This window comes from Notolabrus celidotus, chromosome 7 (assembly GCF_009762535.1).
Source record: "Notolabrus celidotus isolate fNotCel1 chromosome 7, fNotCel1.pri, whole genome shotgun sequence".
In the NCBI taxonomy this organism is placed as follows: Eukaryota; Metazoa; Chordata; class Actinopteri; order Labriformes; family Labridae; genus Notolabrus; species Notolabrus celidotus.
This window is the reverse complement of record NC_048278.1, coordinates 31,794,671-31,820,424: the sequence shown is the minus strand read 5'-3', so window position 1 is coordinate 31,820,424 and position 25,754 is coordinate 31,794,671. Positions and strand designations below refer to the sequence as shown.

At 40.7% G+C, this 25,754-nt stretch overlaps 1 protein-coding gene across 8 annotated transcripts in view; it reads left to right on the top strand.

Annotated features, from left to right (window-relative positions):
- LOC117815307 (homeobox protein unc-4 homolog) overlaps positions 1-13,299 on the top strand; it is a 22,499-nt gene extending 9,200 nt beyond the window's left edge. For 2 of the 8 annotated variants that reach the window (XM_034686939.1, XM_034686945.1), the window contains 4 exons: positions 214-298; positions 8,158-8,479; positions 9,147-9,322; positions 11,836-13,299. In XM_034686939.1, coding sequence (XP_034542830.1) covers positions 8,215-8,479; positions 9,147-9,322; positions 11,836-12,939 — 1,545 coding nt within the window. In that variant the 5' untranslated portion in view covers positions 214-298; positions 8,158-8,214 and the 3' untranslated portion in view covers positions 12,940-13,299. Of the gene's footprint in view, positions 1-213; positions 299-6,296; positions 6,490-7,914; positions 8,480-9,146; positions 9,323-11,835 lie in introns of all 8 variants that reach the window. The other 6 variants (XM_034686944.1, XM_034686947.1, XM_034686942.1 and 3 more) reach the window with 5 other exon arrangements.
- The last annotated feature ends 12,455 nt before the right edge of the window (positions 13,300-25,754 follow it).

Here is a 25,754-nt window from a genome sequence, read left to right as displayed (position 1 = left end):
AAAATGATATAATGTCAATGATAGGAAAAATGCTTTCTCTTTAGTTTTCATGTGATATTAAAAGTTAAAAAGGCCTCCTGGTCTTTGTTTGGGGATTCCCTGTATCATGCTATCTATTTAACTTTACCAAGACTAGGCTCCTTCACAAACACTCTGACAACATCTGTTGGAATTGATATTTTGTCATGTCTTGGTCTCTTTTTGTCCTTTAAGTGTTGGATCGGTTGTGTCCCCTACACAGAGAGATGAGAGAGGGGAGGAAGGCTGGAGGCGAGGCACGCCAAACCCCGGCCTGTGTGTGAGTCGCCCATCTTATTATCAAATTAATTAAAGCTAGCATCTGACAATGTCACTCGTGCCCAGCAAAAAAAAGAGGAGGAAGGAAGAAAAGGGAATTTAAATGCTGCAGTCTCATAGGACCTCATGTCAAGGGCTGCTTTTCATCGAGCGCTGCATGTGTTTGGCTCGCACAGCCACTGGAAAGTCGAGAAAAGGAGGGGGGGAGGCTTTAAAAAAAAAAAAGAGCTTTTATAAGCAAATGACATGAAGGCGTTGGGTTTTGATGTTCAAAAATGGCAGCAGGAAAATAAATAGACATCAGAAAGAGCAGCAAAGAAATAAAAAGGGTATAGAGGGAGCAGTGGAGAGATATAGAGACGGGGTGACATCAAAAGCGCCTCTCAAGCCGTTCAAAGTTGCACTAAGATTGGGGAACAGGGTTTATAACAGCCCGACGAGCAGCCCACATTAAAGAGCCCATTTAAAAACGGGACATTGAAATGCAGAAAGCCTGCTCGTGTGTGGACTCAGGGTCAAGTAACCGAGGGATTATATGGTTCTTCATAATAATATTAATTAAACAATTTACATGCTAATAAGGTAACAATTATCGGAGCTTCTGGTGAAAGATTCAGGTTATTACAACACGCCAATCCCAGGGCTACGGGTCACCGGCAGAACAGCAGAGAGAAATCTCAACTCAAATTAACATTCTGTCAGCTCCAGAAATTGGATAAATAAAGTCGAATTAATTCACAGTAATGGAAGAGGGAGGGGGGAGCCACTTATTCAACCAGCTCTGATTACCATTCAGTATTCAGCAGCACGCGGGTGGCGCTCTGTCAAGAAATTTAACACAAAATGAAGCAGTCACCGCCTCAGGCAAGATTTGGCCCCTGCGACACCATTTACAATTTATATGTATAATCTTTCCCCCCCTCTCTGCCTCCGTCTCCTCCCCAAAGATGTCCACCTGGACACCCGCTTGCTCCTGGCCTGTGCCGTGATTGTAAATTTCTAAACCTTTCATTTTCCAACGCACACTTCAGCTCGAGCACCGTTTCCCCTGCATTAGACAAGACCCTTAACTCGATAGGAGGACTTGAAATTTTAATTGCAGCTATCTTCTCTCTTTTTTAATCTCCCTCACAGAGACAGACACCAAACATTGCCCCAAAATTTTGACATGTTGTGTTCAGTTTTACCAAAATAGCTTTGTTGTCCAGCAGAAAAGGTATGGTCTTTTCTACACAATGTGTATTCTGGTACAGACATGGCCTCATGAGAGGATACATTTCATGAGGTTGACATGTTTGCAAAAAAAAAGACATGGATTTCTACATTTATCTCCATGATGAACTATTTAAACTTGAATTATCCATGATTTTTTGTCAGCTCCAACATCAGCTCAATAATTAGATCCCACCATTAGAGAGGCAAAGTCTCTCTCTTATTGATGTGGACCATGACTGAAACATGTTTGGTAAAGAATACAGTTGTCAGTGATGAAAGAACAGGTCCTGACGGGTCTGTGGACCCTAAGACCTGAGACCTGAGCTAGATCCTTTATGGGACCTGGACCATGTTTTGGGGTAGTCAGTTGAGCCAGGGTCTTATCTCTTTCTTTACCAGTCAAAAGTTTGGACACACCTTCTCATTCAAGGGTTTGTATTTATTTTAATTAATTGAATCACTGTAGATTAATACTGAAGACATCAAAACTATGAAAGAACATATATGGAATTATTTAATTAACTAAAAAGTGTCAAACAAAGCAGAATGTGTTTTATATTTTAGATTCTGTAAAGTAGTCTCCTTTTTCCTTCATGACAGCTTTGCACACTCTTGGTATTCTCTCAGTCTGCTTCATGAAGTGGTCTCCTGGAATGGTTTCTAATTAACATGAGCCTTGTCCAGAGTTCATTTGTAGAATGACTTGCCTTCTTAATGTGTTTGAGACCATCAGTTGTGTTGTTCAGAGGTAGGGTTAGTACACAATGGATAGCCCTATTTGATGAATGTTGTAATCCATATTATGGCAAAACCAGATTATTTCATAGTTTTGATGTCTTCAGTATTAATCTAAATGTTTAAAATAATTAAAATAAATAAAAACCATTGAATGAGAAGGTGTGTCCAAACTTTTGACTGGTAGTGTATCTACGATCTTTTAAATCTTAATGGGTGATATTTGTTGCAGAAAAATGTCAGTGCTACATTTGTACCAGGTGTGATGATCAGACTGACTGAAAATCTGATTACAAGATTGTCACCTGAGCAGGGTGGGAATACGCTGATCAGCAGTGCTAGCACGTTTGAGTTGGTGGAGGGAAGGAAAGTTGGAAACCCTCTCTGTGGTGAAAATGAGCGAAAAGAAACACATATATAGGGGTCAAACCTGATTGGTCCTCCCTCATGCAAATTGTAGAGAAAGACATCAAGAAGATGTATGAGTTTATGTTTTAACTGTCTTAAACTGTCTTTTAATATGTGTATTGAAAGACTACACAACCAAAAGTCAAGCAAGTGATGGAAGTGAAACCTTGTCAAGCCAGTCCTGAAGGTTATCTCTCTTTTCTACAACCAGCAGCTCAACATGGGTCACCCCTTTGAATGTTTTCTCTCTCTTTTTGGAAGACATTTGGTTCAGTGGTCAAACTGAAAGTGGGCGCCTTTGCCTTTTTTGCTTTGATGATCTCAAAGTACAATAATAACTTTACTCAGCTGTTCTTTGTCTATTGAACGAAACAAACATGCTAAAGGTATATGTGTAACATGATAAACATACCTGCTTCACGTCAGCATGATAGCATAAACAACGTTGGCATGTTAGCCCTTTTTTTTTTAGCTTGCAGCCCTCACTGAGCCACCAGTGAGACTCCTGTGCAAGAATTCCACTTTTTCAGGAAAATATGTAAAATGTCAAGAGGGAAGTAGATTACGTCTCTGAACATGGACTGTTGAAAACATGGATGTAGCCTTAAAGAAGTCGGCCATTGGTTTCTGAAGAAGAGTTTTGAAGCCAAACGCTATATAGGAAATGCTGACTCAACCTAAATTTTGGTCATTCAAGCAGCAGGCAAAGAGGCGGAGTTGAGGCAGGCCTTTAGCTAACTACCTGACTAACTACTGGTGTGCTCTCCTGTCAACCACGTCCCTTATTGTGCCTAATTATTAGATTAGAAATACTTTATTCATCCTGGGGGGAAATTCAGTCATTAAAATTGCTCCTATACACAATAATTAAGAATATCAAATAATATTAATAGAAGAAGTAATTAATAAGATATAAATACAAATACAATGACAATAATGATAACAAAAGTATTTGCAGAAGACAGAATATGCTATGTAGAAAATAAATGGTTGAAGGCCCCAGAGATCAGGAAGAGGGCACTCTGGTTGTCTGTCTGGAGTCTGGCTATGGCAGCGTTGAGAATGTTGGACGTATTTTTTGTACCAGGCTGTTAACATGCTAATTTCTGCTGTAAAGACGTGTGTTTGAACATGAGTGTTAACAGGTCTTCTGACCTATTGGAACCAGCCTCAAGTGGATATTCGAGGAACTGCAGTTTTTAGCACTTGGCTTTATTTTTCCACATTGGAGGTTCCAGATAAGATCATCATAAGATGACTTGAAACAGAAAAGTATTGTACTAAATATAAGAGTAAAAAGAACCATAGTGGCAACATATCTGAGCAACCCTGGTGCAGCCTGGAGAGCTCTAACCCCAGCTTTAGTCGTGATTAAGGGAATCCTCTTTAATTAAAAAATGCATGGATACTAATTACATATGCTATGCTCATTTGCTACTTAAGTGTTTTTCCGTAACTCTATCCAGTGACATCTTCATTAACATGAGCATACACTCTCATTTGAAGAGGAGCAATTTTTGCCTCCACCTGCAGGTCATCTTAAAAGAACCTGCACAGTCACACAGTTAATCCTTGTTTTCCCATCCAGAGGGCCCACACATAAAACTCCCTCTGCCTTTTAATGTGAAGGTAACACCATCACTTTTAGAAATCTGAACACTTTGACCCAACTGCATTATTAGACACTATCCTTAAGGGCTCTCCTCATTGGCCCTGTTTTCTATAAGGGCTGATTTTATCCCATTCTCTAACATTATTATGGACAGTACTTTAATTTTGAGTGTCTTTTTAAGGAGGCGAGTAAAAATGATGTCCACATTAACAAGTCCAGTTCATTGTTATACCTGGTGTTCTGACTAATGAGCTACCTTTCTCTAACTGGACGTGGTGGAGCAATGATAGTTGTTTACTTAACGCCACCGGGGCCCTCTATGTCCCTTCTGCCTGCTTTTTTCTACTGCTAATCACCAGCGACTGTGACTCTGTGCCTTTAAAGGCTTTGTGTACATTGTGTGGTTGATATTATACAAAGGAGAGCATCATTAACAGAAGAGGCACGGCACTTAAAGGAACACAAACTTGAGTAAAATTGGCTTTAATCTGAAGTGCCTATTAAAGGTATTAAAAAAAATACAACAGGCTTTGCTAACCACAAAACAACCCCTGCCTCACCTGCCTGTTTGTAGTATTATGATCACTCCAGTCAACTTGCAAAGCTCGGTCTGATTTAATACAATGATTGAAACACCGGACATGGAGATACAGATTTGGGAGGAATCATTTTTTCCAAGTGATGTGTAAACTCATAATTAATCTATCTAGCAATACAATGGATCGATCACTGAAGGCAGGATTTGGACACATAGCACTATTGTCAGGATCAAACACTGAGGCCAGGACTTAACATCGAGTATGAATCCTTTCTCTGGGTATTTACATTTGAAGTTCTCTACATCGCTGACATTTTATTCTAAGATGTTATTTATTGATTTGTGTATTTGGTTGTTAATTTAGCAAAAAAGACCACTATTAATATGCTTTAACATGAAGTGAGTGTAGGTTGATATTCACTTTTTCACTTTAATGGGTTGCCAAAACATTGATTTATCAGAGTCAATGCATTTGTATATTGTATACCAATGTGTTATTGCCATATCTGCCACATTTTTAAGTAGAACAGTGCATTTTTGAGGCAGCCAAGTAGGGATGTAAGGATGTATCACATGACGTAAAGAATCAATACAAATAAGGGTGGATTTAAAATCGATTCAACAAAATTTGTATTGGGATTTTATTTTTAAACAGTAGAAGGCGCTATCTGCATTTCACTCTGCTTGTTCAACCTCAGTCTCTTGCGCTGCTCTCTCGTCACTCGCTGAGTTGAGCGTAACAGACATGGAGGCAGCAGGTGAAGACCAAGCAGTTCAGGATGCACCTTTGTGTTTCAAGTCTGAGGTATTTTGGCTTTCCCTGAAATTCCTGAAGAAAAAAATGTAAATTCCAAGCCCAGAGCATAAGCTGCACTTTTGTTTATTTAAAGAGATTGTCTTCATTTGTTTTAATATCTAATACTTTCATTTGGGAGTCGTTCACTTTCGATTTATTTATAATTGTTCTGAAATGTTCCAACAAGGTTTTTTTTGTACGGTCATTTTTAGGTTTTTTTGCAAGGTGCTGAAAAGAAGTGTGCAGTGGTTTTATTTGAGTTACATCACTGTCCATATCTGAGAATTAATATAAAATAATAGTTATTTAAATTGAGTGTATCCTTACATCCCTACAGCCAAGTTGTTTTGAGTCTTAATAGGTTAACAATTGAGTTGAAGGTTTATTCAGGACCTTATGTAGATCTGTGGAGCTTTAAGGTAACATTACATGATCTTCATCAGCAGGTGGAGTTCTCCCAGGTCCCATGTGATGTGAATAAAAACACTAGAAATAACTAAATGGACCATAGGGTGATTTATTTTGAGGTTTAATTCAATGTACTTGATATCTTCAACCCTGAATATCATTTAAACGCTAAATATAGATACATGAGGTTTATTTCATTCTTCTTTAGTGTTACAAATAATTCTGGGTTATAAGTTTTAGGTTCAAAAAACATTTTTGACTCATGCCTTTTATTTTACTTCCCATAGACTTGATTGGGGAAACCAGCTAAATGCTTTAAATGCAATGGATTCCTGCCCTGAATGGTTAACTCATGTAAGGCAACATGCAGAGTGAAGGCTGAATGGAGCACGTGCGAGTATTGGATTCTTGGAAACGTCACGTCGTGTACAACCCACTTGCTTCGTCATTTACAACTAAACATGGGTGTAAGCTGCTCAGGTGAAAAATCGAGATAATGATGCGGAGTTTGGCTTTGAAAGGATGCCTCACATTGGATACGGTGTGAGTGTGTGTATGTGTATGTGTGTGTGTGTGTGTGTGTGTGTGTGTGTGTGTGTGTGTGTCTGGGAGATGGAGAGAGGCTTGTAGTTTAAAATGCGATGTGACAGCTCAGGAAAAAGGGGGGATGATAAAGGCGCTGTTATTGGATCAATCTGGCCCCGAATGCCCCTGTTCAACACTCACACAAGCAGAGCAAGCCAGAGCTCACAAGTAGTGGCGTGTCCAGAGGGGTGGCCAAGGGTGGCACTGGCACCCCTTAAAATCCAATGGGTCACTCCAGGGGCCACCCCAAAATCCTAAACTATGATTGGCTGTTTGCCTTGTCAGAGGTGGGGTTTCTGTTAAAGTCTATAATTAGGGATGAGTTAAAAGGCTGACAGTAGATTTCTTTATTAGTGCCCTCAAATGTGACTTTAAAAAAACATCTTTTAAAGTCCTTAAAGAATTAAGATTAGAAGATTTATGCCACTTTGTCATTTTTTTTTTAATCAAAAGGAAAATAACTACGGTTTAAGTTATGTTTGTTTCTCAGGAACAGCACTAATGTTGCTGGGTCAACTTGACCCGGGCGTATTTAATTATCTAAAAGTGTCAGAACCCCCATAAAATCCCCCAAAACATAATTTTAATCTCATTATTAACTCCATTACATACCATTTAAATCAATAGCATGGTTCAATGAGGATAACTCACTTGTTTTTTATGAAAATTCATTTTAAAACTTTTTTTTAATGTACATTGGAAAGACCTAAATATAAATACGGTAGTTTTACATGACTTAGATTTTTGTTTATTTTTCATTTAGAATTTTTTTCATTTTATTGAAACTTTCTTTTTAGATTTTTGAACTTTAAAGGATTTGACCCGCAACGTAACAGGTTGTACAGACAGAAAGGGTAAATGTTATTTATTTGTAAATGCACTGGCCACCCCTGCCTATATGAGAGCCTCAGTTGGGCCACCCCGGTCAAAAGTTCTGGACACGCCCCTGCACACACGCACCCACGCACGGGCGGAGAAGAGATACTGAAAAAAAGAAAGACTGGTCGCTTTTGAAGTTAGAAAAAGTGAATGAAAAAATAATAATAATGCATGCAATAATCCAGATAATATGATTTAGTCGCTCTGTCAATCACGTGCCTGTTCCCACGCGCGGGTTTCGCCCTGTCTTCATTGTTTTGACAGGGCTGAGTTAAAGTCGCGCGCCAGGTGTAATTAGCCATCGATCCGGAAAAGAAAAAAAACCCCTCTCTCTCTCTCTCTTTCTCTCTTTCTCTCTTTTTCCTCGTGCTATGCCTTCTCCATTAACCGCGTCTCTGACGTCACGGGACGATTAACGCTTCTTATTGGTCCCGCGAGCAGATGGAGGAGTCCTAATGAGCTGGCTCGCGGAGAGAAAGCGCAGGGTTGACATCTCGGCTGGACTGTAAACGTGAAATACCTCGTGCAGCCCGGACTCATCCGCCTCACATCAGACTGAACCGTGGCCGCGGGAGACGGCCGTCTGCCTGGGTTCCCCTTCTCTCCCCCTCCGCCTTCACCTCCTCCTCCTCCTCCTCTTCCTCTTCCTCCCTGACTTTCTTTTTTTCCTGACTGCATGTTCAGCCACACTGCCTCCCTCTGCATCTTCACTTCGGCCCCGCCGCTGCAGCCCGGGCGAGCATGGACAGTCGGGTCCTCGAGCATCCTCACGCCCAGTTCGGAGGCTCCTTGGGCGGGCTGGTGGGCTTCCCGTACGCGCTTGGTCCCCATCATCACCCCCACCACCACCACCAGCACATCTACGAGCTCGCCACTGGGCACCAGCTGCAGTCCGCGGCCGCTGTCCCCTTCTCTATAGACGGATTACTTAACGGCTCATGCTCGGCCTCTGTGGTCAACTCCAACCCGCTGCTCTCACCAGACAGCCAGGGGTTCAAACTCTCAGGTAGGCCGACCCCTCTTTGTCTCATGTTTCATGAAAAGATCAGCTGAGAAATAATAACCTGCATAATAATTGAAAATAGCCTATCACAAATATATAGGCAGCTGTATTTTTAATGGGAAATAAAGGCATTTTAGTTACTTTTAAGCGAAATATAACATTTTTTTTAGTGTTTGGCTGCTGATTTGGAACGAGAAAGAAAGCAGCAGCCACAAAATATGTGGCTGAAAAGTTTTGGATCCGATGTAATTTAAAGGGAAATAAAAAGTGGTATGTATAGGCTTATTTTGGATAATTTTACTAGAAAACTGAGGGTAAAAATGCACAAATAGCAAGTAATCAATCTCGATTAAACTGATATTGGAGTCTTTGGCTTCATGGTCCAATGATAATTTAGTAGATATGTGTTGTGGACTGTTGTTATTTGTTGAATAAAAGTATGTGTCTTTAAGGCCTTAATTAAATAAATAATTAAGCACATCATATTAAAGTAAAGTAGAAAGTAAGTCATTAAGATAAATATGTCAGTGGTCAGTTTGACACCAAAGTGGTGCTATGAAAGCCTGTTCTGACATGACACTCTCTCCTCTCTCTCACCCATACACACACACACGCACACTCACAAACACACACACACATCTAAACAAACACACATACACACACGTTGCAGATTCGGGGGACCCGGATAAGGACAGTCCCGGTTGCAAACGGAGACGCACGAGGACTAATTTCACCGGGTGGCAGCTGGAGGAGCTCGAGAAGGCTTTCAACGAGAGTCACTATCCGGATGTGTTCATGCGGGAGGCGCTCGCGCTCAGGCTCGACCTCGTGGAGTCCAGGGTTCAGGTAAAGACAGTAAACGGATTAAATATTTTTTTTAAAGCACAGACTCAGTAGCTCAACTGTTGATGGAGAAAGCGAGAGACTCTTTCTGATTCGTTTAGAAGCAGTTTAATTATTTTTACACCTCAAAATTCATGAATCATATCAGACATCAGTTGTTTGTTTGGTGATGACCCATGGAGGCCTGCTCCTCACTCACATCCCTATTTGTCAATTATCAAAGCATCAATAAAGGTTCTTTTGAATTATGCATGGAGGTAACCTATTGATTTATGGGTTAATAAAAACAAGGCTAGTTACTGAGCAAACCAAGAGGGAAAGGGTAACTACTCTTCTTTACCCATCTCTCTTTTACCATCATTTTTAACCCTTATTTAAAAAAAAGCCCCATATATATATACCATTATTACAGTTAAGGCTTTTTTTTATCTAGCTTAGGTCTGGGATAATTAAAACAATTGTATTTATTTAATTAGATCCATTATTGTTATTATTATTATTATTATTATTATTATTATTAATTAACTATAGTATTAATCATTTTGAATTGGTAGGGATGCTTGTTCAAGTAGACACCTATTTTAACCCATGTTGCAGTGGTATAAATGTAATGTTTAAACACTGTTTTTACATTGCTTTAGATACATTTATAATAATATTAATAACAGTAGTAATAATAATAAAAATAATTAAACAGGAGGTGAAATAATTTTAAGAGAAAATGTATATATCTAATTATAATTGTCATGAGGCAGAAATGTTTCATGTTAACTGTGGAAGGTTTATTTAATTAGATGATAATAATATAATTTTAAATAGCATAAAGGCTCCAGTGAGTTTAAGTCGTTATTATTATATTATAGACACAAATATTGCGCATCATTTGCTCTGTATGTAAAATCTGTACATGTGTTGATGATATTCAGTGTAATTTAACATGTATCAGTTTTTTAAATGATGCACACACACACACACACACACACACACACACTCATGCCTGGTTGCATGAAGTGAAAGCTGCACACACGCTGCTGGATGTTGTTTGGGGATTTCGCTCCTAAACCTCAGATTATTGTTCCCTCAAGCTGCTTAACGCTCCTTTATCAGCGGGTTTGCGGGCGAAAGATATCACCAACATTAACAATTCATAAGAAGCGCCCTTTGTCGCACATGATGTTGATGTCCCGTCAGCATTATGCAACGTGCGCCGATCCTACTTCTGCATGCTAAACTCCTGCCGTTATCAGCGCCCAACATGCGGCCCTGAGCGCGCCCAGAGGCCGGGCACGAGCGCTCTCAGGCGGGGGAAGGTCCCAGTGTTGGCTCGGTGTAAAGCCCCATAAGAGCGCAGTTCTGGGTGTGGAAGGATCCACGCACACGGGATATTACTGCTTTAGCTGCGGTGCAATTAAACGTAAATGGCGATCAGGCTCATTGGTAATTAACACCAGCACATGTGTGCATCTGCTGCTCCACCTCTGTGACCTGTTAACCTGTAATGTAGACTTCTCTTAACGTGCTTAAATCTGCTGTAAACACAGACTCAGACAGGCAGGCAGGCAGGCAGGCGGGGCAGAGAATCACTTGTTTTAGGGCTTTGTGGAATTTGTTTGGATTTGAAGGCAGGATGGTTTTGTCTTTAAAACATCTGATACCATGTTTGACACTGATTTATTATCATGGCAGGTGTGAGCTCTGTTGTTGTCTGAGGCTGTTTAACACACCAGGGCTGACATATTATCTACAGCCTGCTTCAGTGTATTAACTTCCTCTAATAATATGAACGTTTTGAGAATCTCTCTCATGGAAATTTAACCAGACCTACAAAATTATCACAAAAAAATCAATAGATTTAATCAGATGATCTCCACAGCTGTGGACATTAGGGTCTCCATGGTGATATTTATTGAAGGGATACTGGACTTCCCTTCAGACTTTGAGGCAAGAAAGATGTGTACAGGCCTAAATTAATCTAATTATCATTTTACTATGTCACTCTTGTCCCAGCTATTTCAGCAGATAGAAATTATGTTGACTGTTGATGAATTTAGTCATGATTTATAACAACTTTTTTTGACCTCACAACAGCCCAAAACACAAAGATATTTGAATTAAAGTGAAACAATCCAAAAAACAGGAAATCCCCACCATGAAAGAGAAGCTGAATCAAGGAACTATTTTAACCTTTATTTTGAAAGGGTTAGTTGATTTAAGATCAGTGTTCTGTGTTAGAGGGGAGACTTCCCAAATGATAAATGATTCAAATGGTTTAGCATTAATTTTTTGGTAATCATCTAATCCATTAATCAACTCATTTAGTCCTTTAATCCAACGGAACTGACAAAACAGACTGATAAGAAATAATCAGAGCAAATATTTGTCCCTGCGGATGTTTTTTTAACAAATTTAGACTTGATTGGAAAAAGATTTCAAACAAAAACCGTCTCACGTGATCTTATAAACATGTGTAAGTAAGTACGTGTGTTTAATGTGTCTGTATTTCTTTGTTTGCACAGGTTTGGTTTCAGAACCGGCGTGCTAAATGGAGAAAAAAAGAGAACACAAAGAAAGGCCCAGGCCGGCCCGCTCACAACTCACACCCAACTACGTGCAGCGGCGAGCCCATGGACCCCGAGGAGATCCGGCGCAGGGAACACGAGCGGGCCGAGAAGAAGAAGCGAAAACAGGAGAGGAAGCTGCTGAAGTCCCAGAACAAACTCCTCAATGGCGACAGCTTCCACACGCCCGGAGGCTCCGAGAGCGACAGCGGCGTCTCCCAGTTCACAGACAGTGAGCAGCCGACGCCAAGCGTCAATGGGACTATCCACATCGAACTGCCAGCAAATAAGGGTGCAGGAGGACACCCGACTGAATCCAGCTGCGACCAAACACGACACAACTTCAGCCAACTTCAAAACCACCAAAACCAAAGAACAGCAGGAGAGCCGGAGCAGGTTTCTCCGGGCAGCATGCACAGCTCCAGCCCCGGAGGCCCGAGGTCCTCTGCCCTGCAGAAACGCAACCCCTTCAGCGTGGAGAGCCTCCTCTCCGACGCCACGCCAAGACGTAAACCTCCGCTGGACTTCCCTTCGCTGCCTGGTCAGAGAACTCTGGTGGGGAAAGGTCACTTCCTGCTTTACCCCATTACCCATCAGCCCTTGGGTTTTCTTGTGCCCCAAACTGCCCTCAAGGCCTCACCATGTCAGGACAGGCTGGGACAGAGGTGTGTGCCGAGCGAAGCCAGCCCTGCTCCCTCTGACCTCTCCGGCTTTGTCCCTAAGCCTCTAAACTCGGATCATACGGAGCAGAACACACAGAATCAACACAATCACGTAAGCAATAGAGCGGAGGGAGCAGAGGCGGAGGAGTGTGGAGTTAGATTTCCTGTTTCTCCTCCACAAAACAGCATGGCTCTGGCCAGGCTGACCTCCTCACAGTCCAGAGACATTAGCGAGGAGACGAGTCTGAAAGTTCGGACCAGTGGCTGCCAATCTTCCGAGCTGAAAGAGAAGTGTGTAAGAGAGGAGCGAGCGTCTCCAGACCTCTCTGAGCGTCTCGAGGCAAACACAGACTGTCAAGAAACACCCGGAACAGATGGAGAGGATGTCGATATGGACTAACACTTTGCAAGGAGCAAACATAAACAAAGGACCAGGAACAGCGCTCCGACTAGTCAAACATTCCCAAAGCTCTGCTGAGACACTCGAAAACATATCAGGAATCAGGAGACTTAATTCTCATCTATTTTTTAATCATGATGTGTGATCAATCCAGATGGCCACAGACAGGAAAGCTGTGGTCGTCCTCATATAAACACCTTTTAGAAGCAGGTTCTTTCTCTCTTTTTTGGTGACCAACTTGTAAGAAAAACATCGGCCACAATGAACATCTCACACACAACAAAAATCCTCAGATATTGTAAAAACGAGAAAATATTTATATGTACACATTTTGATAAATAAAGTTATTGTTTAAATTGATTCCCTGTCTTTCCAGGAGCATATTGAAGAGGGGGAGAAAGGTGGCACAAAAAAAAAAAGAGGGTGAGGTTTCTGTGTGGTGAACCTTGGATCATGGCTGCTGGAGTTTTGTCGTGTTACAGCAGATAAATCCTCTTTTTCCTGTGTGTAGTGAGCCGGAGCTGCAGCTTTAAGTCCGTCTGGCTGTTTGTATTTATTGCTTTAACAAATTTATTCATTTGAAAGGCCGAGCTGGAATGAGGTTAGTGGCCGCGGGCTATAGGACCCTGCGCCTCCTGCTGAGTTTTGATATGAAAGTAATTATTTTCCCACTGGCTGCCGCGCGGGTCTCGAGGCAGTTTTTTTCCCCTCCTTCCAGCCCAAAGGGTTATTAGACATTACCGATTTCTAGTGATATGGAATCACATAAACTTCCTACAATAATAGAATTAGCATGAAAGGCAGGGGTGTCAAATTGAAATGGGAAAATAATAGCCTCGCCAGCTGCAGCGTGTATGTGTGCGTGTTTGCAAGCGGGGAGGAGCGCGTGAGGGCGCATAGTCTATTGAGCGCGGGGAGGAGGCGGATGAGATGGTGCCTGATTCGTGGGGCGGAATTTTCATGAGCTGCCGCGGTTGTCAGACGGCCCTTGTAGTCGGCTATATTAAGATAGATGTTCGATGATATCCCTCATTGTTCTGTCGCTTATATTGATGTTGCTGCGTTATCGCCCTATTGATCATGTGTCGCACATAATAGGACAGGCGCGCTCCCGTCTGCCTGCGCCTTTTTACAAAAGCGCCTGGGCCCCTCGTCATTTGTTCTAATAGGACTGTGAGTCCCCCGGGGGGAGACAGATAAAGATATAGGGGAGGAAGAGGGAGAGAGGAAGAGGAGGAGGAGGAGGAGGAGGAGGAGGAGGAGGGGGGGAGTGATGTTCCAGGCTTGCATTAATAATAATATTTTTGACCAATTGTTGGCTGAGCTCATAAAAAAGTAAGGCAGGAGGAATAGAAAGTGAAGAATGGCTGAATTAGGAGCAGAAGAAAAGCCAGTTTCTACTTAACTGTGCAGGTGTGTGCCCCCACGTGCACGCACCCAGACGTGCGCGCTCCACCTTTAAGAAAAGTGTGTTTAGCTTATGAAGTGTAAAGTGATGTTCCAGGCTTGCATTAATAATAATATTTTGGACCAATTGTTGGCTGAGCTCATAAAAAAGTAAGGCAGGAGGAACAGTGGCGTAGCCAGACAGTTTTGACTTGGGTGCCCAAACTGGGGCACTGATTGTTGAAGGGGTGGCCAGGCATGGAAAACATTAGGGGTTTACCCCAAACCTAAGAGGGTTACTTCCAATAATCACATCTACTTTAACTTCTTTTTATAAAATAATTTAATAAATGTTAGAATTTTTGTAGATGTCTAACGTTGACATTAAAAATGTAACTCGACAGAATGTCAACATTTAAATCTGCTGAACTGAACTCTTTACAGACTCAAAATGAAGATGATTGTCTAAAATCAAAGCATCAACAAAAAATAATATTCAAATGCAAAGAAACTATTGTCTCTGCAGCTTGTTGAAACACAACAACACAACAGCTGATTTAAGTATAAGTAATGCCTCTGACATGGAAAATAGCCAATCATGTTTAAGAATTTCAGGGTGGCCACAGGGGTGACCAATCAGTTTTCAGAGGTGGCCATGGCCTACCCCTGGTCACCCCCTTCCTCCGCCACTGCAGGAGGAATAGAAAGTGAAGGATGGCTGAATTAGGAGCAGAAGAAAAGCCAGTTTCTACTTAACTGTGCAGGTGTGTGCCCCCCTACGTGCACGCACTAGACGTGCGCGCTCCACCCTTTAAGAAAGAGTGTGTTTAGCTTATGAAGTGTAAACGCCACCAATTCCCCGGAAACTGAAATCCCAATTATTAAAACCATTAATTCTGGCGAGGCAGCGCGCGGAGGAGCCGTGTTGACAGGCCGGCTAAATATCCCTGATCCCTCCCGGTCACCTCGCCTTTATTTGCAAATAAATTGAGGCGGATCCGAGGGACAGAGCTTTACTTTGCTGTGCCGACCTAAAATGAATTTCCGTGCCTGAGTCCCTTTAATAATATTTACATAATTTTCGCTCAGTGACTCTGCTATTTGCGCTGAAGGAAGCGGGGGGCTTATAGGAAAATAATTAGACAAGAGCGCGAGGAGGGAGCGAGAGTGAAAAACAGCACGAGGAGGAGGATGGGTTAAGACCCGAGCTCAACACTAAATTCCCAGACAGCTAAAATCAATGAAAGTAATAACCCTATTATTTAATTCATAAGGACATTATTTTCCCATAAGGCCTTAGGAAACGTCCCCTTCGACCGAAACAATCACATTAAATCGTTCATTCCGCGCGCGCGCTGTGAAATTTCTACTTTTATTCTCTCGCTCTTTTTTTGGAGGGCGAAACGCTTCATTATAACCGGTTGGTTTCAAGAGTGCGATTAATTAGAAAAATACAGGTTTGATCCCCTCCAGTAAGGCCTTTACGGTGAGTGAGGAACAGGAGCCCGTCTAAGCCTCTTTGTTTTTGATTATGAGTAACTTATTCAAATATTTAATGAAACAAACTGGAGAAAAAACAAGAAGGGGACCACTTTACTGACAAAAAGCTTTGGACAAAGAGTGTCACATCTGATCCTTTACATCCACAACATCCAGGGAAACAAGAGGGGTGTAAATGGAAATAATCTATAATCTGTGTATTTAATGAAATATCTCACAGTATTCATAGTGTTTGGTTCAGATCTTCTGGCTTATTGAAGGCCTTAAAATCAGAGACATGTTGCCTATGTCTTTGGCTTTACTTAATAATTAAATAAAGATCATATGACCCCAAGATTAACCTTTAGTGACTGGAAGTCAGTAGATTATGCTGGTCCTGCAGAAAGGTGTTCTAGAGCTATAATAAGATTTTCAGCACCTTTTGAAGACTGTCTCACTGGTTGTATGTCTCTGAAAAAGACTGAAGGATGAAACAAAGCTTCAATCTCTATACAGAAAAGAGGCAATTCATTTCTTTAGATCTGAAACAAATGTTTGTTTCAAATGCAAAACTAGGCTTTAATAGTGAGTTTAAGGCCTACCTATATTCTTGGGGGTGCAAAATGAATCCTTGGTTAAACTCTGAGTGGAAAAGGGTGAGTCAGTGGGTGAGAGGATGAAGAGAGAGAGAGAGAGAGAGAGAGAGAGAGAGAGAGAGGGGAGAAAAGAAAGGAGGGTGTTTCAGTGGCACCAACACAAACGACCAATCGATCAAACCGAGCCTGGCCCGGTCCGGCCCTCCTGCTGTGTCCGTGCCGCTCATGCATCACACTTTATGAATTCAATTTCAACCGGGAGAAATTTTCAATTTGAGCGCGCGATCATTACGGCGTGGGGGGATAGCGTAAATTGTTTTTGCTCTATTATGCATTCGGACGCCATCATTTTTCTTTCTAATTACCGAGGTGTCAGCGCGGCCTGTCACCCGGGCGCTGATTTTCAATTTAACTGATCATCATACATTCATTTTCCCATTTGATAAATCTGCTATCTAGACGCGCCCGCCATGCCCGGAATATTAAGCGGCGCCAGGGCGCGGTAATAGGGGGATGTGTATGCGGCAATGAGCGCGGATCAGCCAGCTAATTTAGCACCTTCCACATTCCCCGTCTCCATCCCCCATTTCCAATTCTCAAGAGGAGGCAAGAAAAAAAAAAAAGGAGAGAGGAGAGGAGGAGAGAGTGCAATGGCTGCCCAGCCTCCAAAAGCGAAGAAGAAAAAGACCCCGAGGTTAGAAAGAATCAGAGAAATAATATCAGAGAAGAAGAGAAAGTCCTCCAAACCGCGCGCGTCATATTTAGACGCAGTTTAGAGGCAGGATTAATTAACACTAATTGAGTTCTTCAAGACGTGTTATTCTTATTTAATAGAAACAAATTTGCACAATTAATCATCAACTTAATTTCAAGGCGCTATTAGGCTTTAACCCCCCCCCCACACCACCTCCTCCAACTCCAGCCCCCTGACTCTCCATCACCTCCTCCTTCAGAGTAAATGAGCAGCTTTTGTCTTCAAGGTTTAGTCTTTGATCCAGATTGAACGGGCCTGCAGCCAATATCACACACTGAGGATCCTGTTAGACCTGCTAGATCTATAAACCAGATATATGCTGATATACAGTGCAGCTAGACCCATGTTACAGACAACACTGGGCTCTTTAAGATCATGATGGTTTAAGTCAAATGGGATGCTTTAATATGGCAGGTCGATGATTCAGATAGTGACAGGCTTAAAATACACTCTGGGTCTAATGTTGTTCAAACATATACTTACAAAGAGGCCTTAAACATTCACAACAGGGTGCTCTTACTTGCATATTTCACTACTGGACAGCACGGGTCATTGAAACCATGCTTTGTAGAAGTGGCTTTAAAATAAAGTGGATAGTGTAACGGGTAATCAACACTGAAGACCAAGAGATGTAAATCAAAGCTTTGGAAAAGTGGACGCCTACATCTAACATTTTTTTCACCCAAACTTCTAAAGTGAGATCAATGATACACTTTTGCTGCTTTTAAATGCTATAGATGTAAAACATTATTTTCCTTCTAATGTATTCAACAGAACTGAATTAGCTGATGATCACAAAGCTCTTAAAAACAATGAAACTTTTAAACTCTAAAATAATCCTAAATTAGTTCAAAACTTATTTGAGAACATTTGCAACTTCTTTAGCCTGAGAGACAAATTTCTTATTCACATTGGAGAGTTTTATTTTTACACCTTGGGTTCTGTGTGGGCTCTTGGAGACTCTTTCAAAGCTCTGTAATCAAACCCAGAAACTTTTATTCAACTGACTCATTTTAAGAAGACTGCTTAAAATCTGGAGAAAGCTGCATTACTTCTGTTTGAGGTCTCAGAGTCTCCAAACATGACATAAGTCCATAAACTTACATGTGGCTGGTGTTCAGAGTTTTATAGCAATCTCTATTTCAAATACTGTTTCAAGCTTTGTAATAGAAAGATACTTTTAGCCAACAGAGGAAAGTGTTGTTAATTTATAGCTTGTAAACAAATACATAAAATATAGTGTTATTCCGTCACCATGTTGTCCCATTTGATCACAGGCAGGGGTTCGCTGATACATGTTTCTGCCTATTGGGTTTGTTGTCAGGGGTGGTAGAGGTGAAACTCATGTTAGAGTTGACTTGGACTGTTGCTTTCTTTGCATTTCAAAAACCCCATTTTCTAGTCTTGGTACTCCAAATTAGGGCTGCCGTGTCTGCATTCATGATAACTTCTTATTAAGAAATGAAATAGATGTTGTGCCAAAAATGAGCATATAATAGTTATCCATCTAACTATTTGGTTGGGGCAGTAGTTGCTCTTTACGCTGGTTGACACCCACCAATAAACAGAGCAGCAGTAGAAGAAGACGACTTGGTAACCAGCTAGCTAGTGAGCCTTTACTGCAGTGTGTAGTTTCCACTGAGGAGATGAAAGATGAAAGCGAGGTTCTCTGCCTGCACTCAAAAGTTTCCTCACCAGTCAAGGAGTTTTTTTGGATTTCCTAAAAAAGACTGTTTGTGGACAACATGGAACACATCAAACATGCAGAAGAAGAAAGTGAGGTTTAGAAAGAGTTTGTGTCACAGGGTTGACAATGTGGATAAAACAAAACTTTGATCAATCGATCTTTATAAAGCGTCAATTCATAACTTATGTTATCTCAGAACACGTTACATGATAACATGTATGTAAGTCAACCATGTTTATTAGTACATTGTTTCACTCTACCTTTGTCTTCCCTTTCCTGAAGTAGACTGTTGTTTTTATTGCACATTTTCTATGAATATCGCAAAAATATAATTATCAAGATTTTAAAGAGGTTAAAATCTGATTTTGTGACAGACAATTGTAGAAAAATACGTACTACATTTGTTTCATCAGACAGGCATATAGGAGCAGAAACTCTCCATCAAAAAATGTGTCCAGTTGTGAAAATACATTTATTTGAAAAACATGTCCAAATGATGCTGTTGGTGTATTTTTGGCAGTTAGTGTGCAGGAGCTTAAAAATGTCACGTTTAACAAAAGTATTCTTTTTGAGTGCTTAAATAATTAAGTAAAGATGATTTTTATGATACAATTAAAGAATTAAACATGTAAAAACTGTATGATAGTTTAGTTTTAGTAGTTTAGTAGATATGAATAGTAGAGACAGAAAGGGTTGATGAATGATACTCATTTGTGTGTTCATGTTAAAGCTGGGGTTGGTAGTCAGATTTAGATACACTTTTTGTTATACTGGTTAAAATGTCCCGATGGCAATCAATACATAATGTGTTCTTAAAAAAGAATGGGAAAAAAGCTGCAATCTACAGCCGGAGTAAACCTGGGAAAACACCAACCAATCCCTGCCATCAGGAGCCAAATTATGAAACCAATCAAATCCTGTCCTGCCGTTCTGCCCGCCTCATGCAAAGCGTACATTTCATGTTTGTTTGTGTTTTTAACTTTCACTTTGATAATGTTTTTGTGTTTTCTTACCGCTGAGTGAGACATGAGTTGACGTAGTGCAAAACACAAACGATGTGCTGAAGACCGGTTTTGAATCAGTCACGATCATATGGTCATGAATCAGCGGCGCTCGTGCATGTGAGCAGGAGTGTCGTTTTGGAGGAGCTCCGAGGGGAGGGAGGGAAGGGGCTAGACAGAGTCCTGGGGACATGCTACATTCAAATTCATGCTAGTTTTCCGAGACTACCAACCCTAGCTTTAAGTAAAGACTTTCCTGAAGTAGACTTGTTTTGTATAGCACATTTTCCATAAATATCGCAAAAATATCGTTATCAAGATTTTTGGGCAACAATAATCAGGATTAATATCCGATTTTGTGAGCATCCAAATTATGCTAATAGGTGTATTTTTGGCAGTTAGTGTGCAGGAGCTTAAAAATGTCACATTTAACAAAAGTATTGCTTTTGAGTCCTTAAATAATTAAGTAAAGACGATTTTCAGGATGCAATTAAAGAATTATACATGTAAAAACTGTATGATAGTTTAATTGTAGTATTTTAATAGATATGAATAGTAGAGACAGAAAGGGTTGATTAATGATACTCATTTGTGTGTTCGTGTTAATATATTTCATGCCCCCCTGCCCAGAGTCCCAGAGGGGCCACCCCAGTCTAAAAAGTCTGGACACGCCCCTGTTAGTTTCAAATTATTTTAAATGATGATTTTTTAGTTATTTTAACTTTTGAACCCCAAACACAAAGATTAAAATTCAACAAACACAGGAGTTAACCTGCTGTTTCCTCAACCCTCTGTCTCTTTTTCTGTAGATGCTGTACAAACTCACACACACACACGCACACCAATGAGCCCACCTTGTCTAAATGCCAATAAGTCCCGTCAGACAGAGTGTGTGTGTGTGTGTGTTGTGGTGTAATGAACGTTTATGGGCACAAAGCAGCTTTGGTTTTGTCGTGCTCTTTGTTTCATTAGCCCAGTGGTTGTAATAAATGCCAACGAGCCAACGGGATAGATTTTAATTAAGTCGGTGAGAGATGAGTGGGGTGACACAGAAAACGGGGTGGGGGGATGTGGAGGTGGAGGGGGACAGCTTTTCAATAAATCGGTTCGCTCAGGGGTTAGTCGGTGATTTCCTCGGTAAAGTGTTGCAGGGCCGAGCAGGACTCGCAGTAATTTGGTTGATAAATCAGCGGCGTTTGGGGCATGCAGCTCGCCGCGCGGCCGGTTGGTTCCGCGTGTGATTTATGTGTTACCCGGGGGTCGTACACACGCTCGTGACAGTCCAGGATGAATTAACCAGGAGCCCTGCGCGCGCGCCTAATGAGCGGGTATTACTGCGCACACACCAGTTCAGTTTTAAAAAAAAAAGTGTGAAGAACGAGCCTGGCATAAGACCCCTTCATCTCCCTCCTCTTCCACTGTGTCCTCCCTGAGGTGTTGCATCGATTCAGCATCAGAGAGTTAAACACACACTCGCGTGGACAGATAGTGTGTGTTATTTATCTGTAGTGTATGAGACAAAGTGTTCGATACCCAGTCTGGCACCAGCTGATTGGGGTTAACTGAAGCATAGAAGTGACAGACACATGCCCGGACAAAAGATTCAGACAAAACAATTTCATCACTTATTGATCACCAATCATAGCTGTGTATGTGTCATGGCTGTTTGACCATCTCTTCACACTCTACACTAGACCAAGTGTAACATAAGGACTATTAGATCCTTGAGTAAATAAGACACAAAAAATCAAGCTGTAAGAAACAAGATCTGTGTTGAATGAGGCTTAAAGCTGCTGTTGGTAGGAATGGTGTCAAAAACATAACTTTTTTTCTGCTGGGTTTTGGATAAAAGGCCATACCATCGGTGCTCATCTGTAAGTGGAGTAATTTGAGACTATCGCGAAATCTCTGCATTTTCCAGTGCCTTTGTATCAAGCAATGTTATTATTCGCCTCGTTCCCATTATGATGGACCAATCATAGCTAATCTCCAATCATCCGTCCTGATTGGTCGAGTGGCGGACCCACTAAGTCGCCCTGGTTAGATGGGAAGCCACTACTTCCTCATAGAACGCGCACAACAATCTTTTGTGGGCGGGGTTACGGGTAGTGTTGACTTCAAAATCTGATGTTTATATCACGACAACCAACAGCAACTTTAGGGACATCAGAAGTTATTAGCAAATTACAGTAGAGTAACAACATTCAGTGTTGAAACATGGCTCTGATTATAATGTATTGCAGGTTTAGAGTTCAACGAGAACTGCATAAAGTTGTAAAGCACAGAGTCACTGTATGTGCAAATGTGAACTAACTTTGAGGCCTGTGCAGTATTAGCAGCTTGGAAAATGTGAGTATGTTTCCAGAGATGGAAAAGTTCTTCAAATTCAGTCAAAGCAGTGAGTGAGAGTCCAGCAGGAGAATTTTTAAAACGTGTGTGAAAGAAAATTAGTAGTAGTAGAAAAGTAATTTTACCTTCTTGCACATTATTCAAAAACACTGATTATTTTAGTTACTAAAAAAAAAACGTAGGAAGTGTTTTTGTAACATAAGCCATGTTCACATGACAAATCCATATAAATGTCTCATTTTAAGAATGTGCAAACCAAGTTTCTTGAAATAAGAGTGACGCTTCTTGAAGAATATCTTAATTCAATGGAAACTTAAAGCTCATGTCAGGAACTTTCTGTGTTAACTTTGGCGCCCCCTGTGCACAAAGTTATACCTGCTCTTTCTCTGCTAATCTTGTCCTGTACATGTGTAAGTCACATTTTCAGTCTAAAATGTCATCCAGCTTTCTTTGCACAGTCAACTGCATCACTCACTTTAAACATTTGCTGTTCAAAAAGGAAAATAAGGGTTATTATTTCACCTTGCTTTAAATTGTCTGGTCTGACACCTACCAATCGTATTGCTGATGGTCGTCTTTGCTTTCATAGGCCATTAAGAGACATCACTGTTAATTTCAGTCTGTTTCATAACCAGTTTGCTGGAGCTGGCAAATATTGATTACTTTAAGAATACTTGTGTATTTTTGGTATTTTAATCTACATACTAATTTTAAAAGCTTTCCATACATGTGTATTACACCTTTTTTAAGTAGCTGTAAAAAGTAGTCTAGCTGATTTAAGTCTTCTTTAATCTTTAAAAATTGAAGTTAAGTGGAAGTGGATAATAACATGAAATAAAAATAGTCTAGTAAAGTACGAGCACTTCACATTAGTACCTGTAGGCCAAGAACTGCATATATCACCCTGAGTTGAGTAGTTTAAATGCAAATACAGACTAACTAACTCACTCCACTACATGTGGGACAACAGTGATGTTCAACATAAATGGAATGGTGATATAGGAACACCCTATAAAAATGTAGAGACAATAGACAATGTGCTTTTAGCTGAACCAGACCCAGGATCTCGATTAATGATGACTGGATTTGATCATTTACAGCCAGTTTCAGATCGTTTTAACACATGAAATGTTTTCATCTTGAACAGTCATCACTCTGCTGAAGTGGAGCTGAATGTATGGAAGTAGCAGTAGCTCTATATTGTGTTTTATGTGTAGGTAAATATCGTTTATGTAGCGGTTGTTGAAGTCTTTTACCGTTAATAGCTTCAGGATGTGGAAATAACTTCAAATGTCTCCACTGATCATTCTCAGTGTAGAGTTCAGAACGCTGCGTAAAGGCAACGTCTGGACTCATGAAGACATTTATCATGACAGACAGCTTCATTTGCAAAGGCACAGATTGTGTGCAAAGACCTCTGGTGAGAGATTCAATGTCAAAGTAAGAGAGCACAAAATATACTGTTTTTCTTCAGCCTGAGACAAAATAATTCATAAAACAATCACAGTCTTTGTGCCGGAAATTTCAGGCTTAAATAAACAGGCTATTCTTCCTTACAGGACACTTTGCCTGTTATCTTAAGGATGTATCAAAAACTACTACATCATCTCCTAATTATATCAAAATTACTTTGCTATGAGTCATCATGTTGTTTTGAATTACCATTCTGTTTGCCACTAGTACACAAAGAAAGTTGCCTGTCCCAGGTGTATTTGGCTAATATGACCACTGTCCATGCTATTTAGCAGGTATTTGCAATCACTTATTTATTTAGCCCCAAATGAAAGAAAAAGAAAACCATAAATGGATCAGATCTAGAATGTACTCTTATATCATCTACAAAAAACCCTCAATATTACTTAAAGCAAGAAACTGAAGCAGTAAAAACTCAGGCAGAAACCATGAACAGAACCAGACTCATTGGCAACAGCTGTCTGCCTCAAGAGGCTACAGCAGGTCAGAGTCAAACTAAACGCATGCATCTTATGTAATGCTCATTTTTGGAATTTCTTTTATTAATTTGTTGATTTTATTTCCGTGGCAGAAACCATGAACAGAACCGGACTCTAGTGTTGTAGTACTCGAGACCGGTCTTGGTCTCGAGGCCGCTTATTTCACGTCTCGGTCTTGTCTCGGAATTGAAAGCATTTTTACTCGGTCTTGTCTCGGTCTCAGACTGGGCGGACTCCGTATTTTATATCAAGACTGGTCGAGACCACCACTGATGCACTCTGTGTCCCTGTCATTACTGTGATAAGAGAACAAACTAAACTTAAGGAGACAAAAGAAAGGCAACAAAGACAAAACCAAACCTTGTTTGTTACTGTCAATAGTTTTCAAAGCAAACTTAAATAAAATAAACTGAAGTCTTTTATTTTATTAACTCTCATGATGATTTTTCATTGATATATATGGTCTTGGTCTTGGTCTTGACTCGGTCTCGATCCCTAAATGTCTTGGTCTTGTCTTGGTCTCAGTGCACTCTTGTCTCGGACATGTCTTGGTCTTGGTTAATGTGGTCTTGACTACAACACTACAGGACTCATTGGTGGCAGTTGTCTACCTTGATCTCCAGTACGTGAATTAAGATGCCTGAGAAATGGCTTTGCAGCAGGTATGGACCAGAAGGGATACACACATCCACCAGTGTGTAACACTGGAATGTGAGTACTGATGTAAAGCAGACTTGAAAAAATATGAACCTTTCCTTTAACTCTGAGGCGTCTCTTCATGCATAACAAGAGTCAAATCAGCATGAAGAGCTGTGGTGTCAAACACTTGATTCCGTTTGTGTAAATATATGCGAAAAGAAAGCCAAAACAAAGAAACGATTGGGTCCGGAAGCACTAGAACAAGAAGTGATGGGATAGGCCCACGTATCGTATGAGAAATTGATCTTGAAGTATGTCACGCCCTCTGCTCCAAGAGAGAATCCCCCTGCAGAGCATGACAGTTCTTTGGGGATTGTGAATCAGGAACATAAAGACTGAGAAGACTAGAATTTGTAGGTTCATGTTTTTATAAACAAACAGTTTATACACTTGCAGTACTTACATTCAACTCCATCCTGACCCTAACCCTGTTTGCATGAAGTAACAATCATGAGATTACCACCCAATAAAGTCCCCGAATCTGACCCTTGATGTGTGCTTTTTAAGTAATGGATTAAATCTGTCTCAATCTTAGTGTCCCTTCTTTATTCGTGATTAAGCACACAATTTGCACTCCATGTTTCACTCTGGATTCTGAAAACCTTTGCTCAGAATAGTCCCTGCTGTACTTTAAAATAGAAGAAAAGAAAACATGTCCCAGAAAATGTCCAGCCTACACTGGAGGAAGAATGATATTCACTTTTTGCTTTTTTAAAGAGATTATGTGTTTTTAAATCAAGATAAATGTTGACTAATGAAGCCCAAAGGCTGGTTTCACAAAGACACTCTTTGACAATGATTTACTCTTCTCTGAGAGACACATTTCATACATCTGTGAACATCATTTTTCAGCTGTGTCTACCTCTTGATGCTTTTAAAGAGGACTAAACTGCTGTGAGTTCTGGTGGGAAA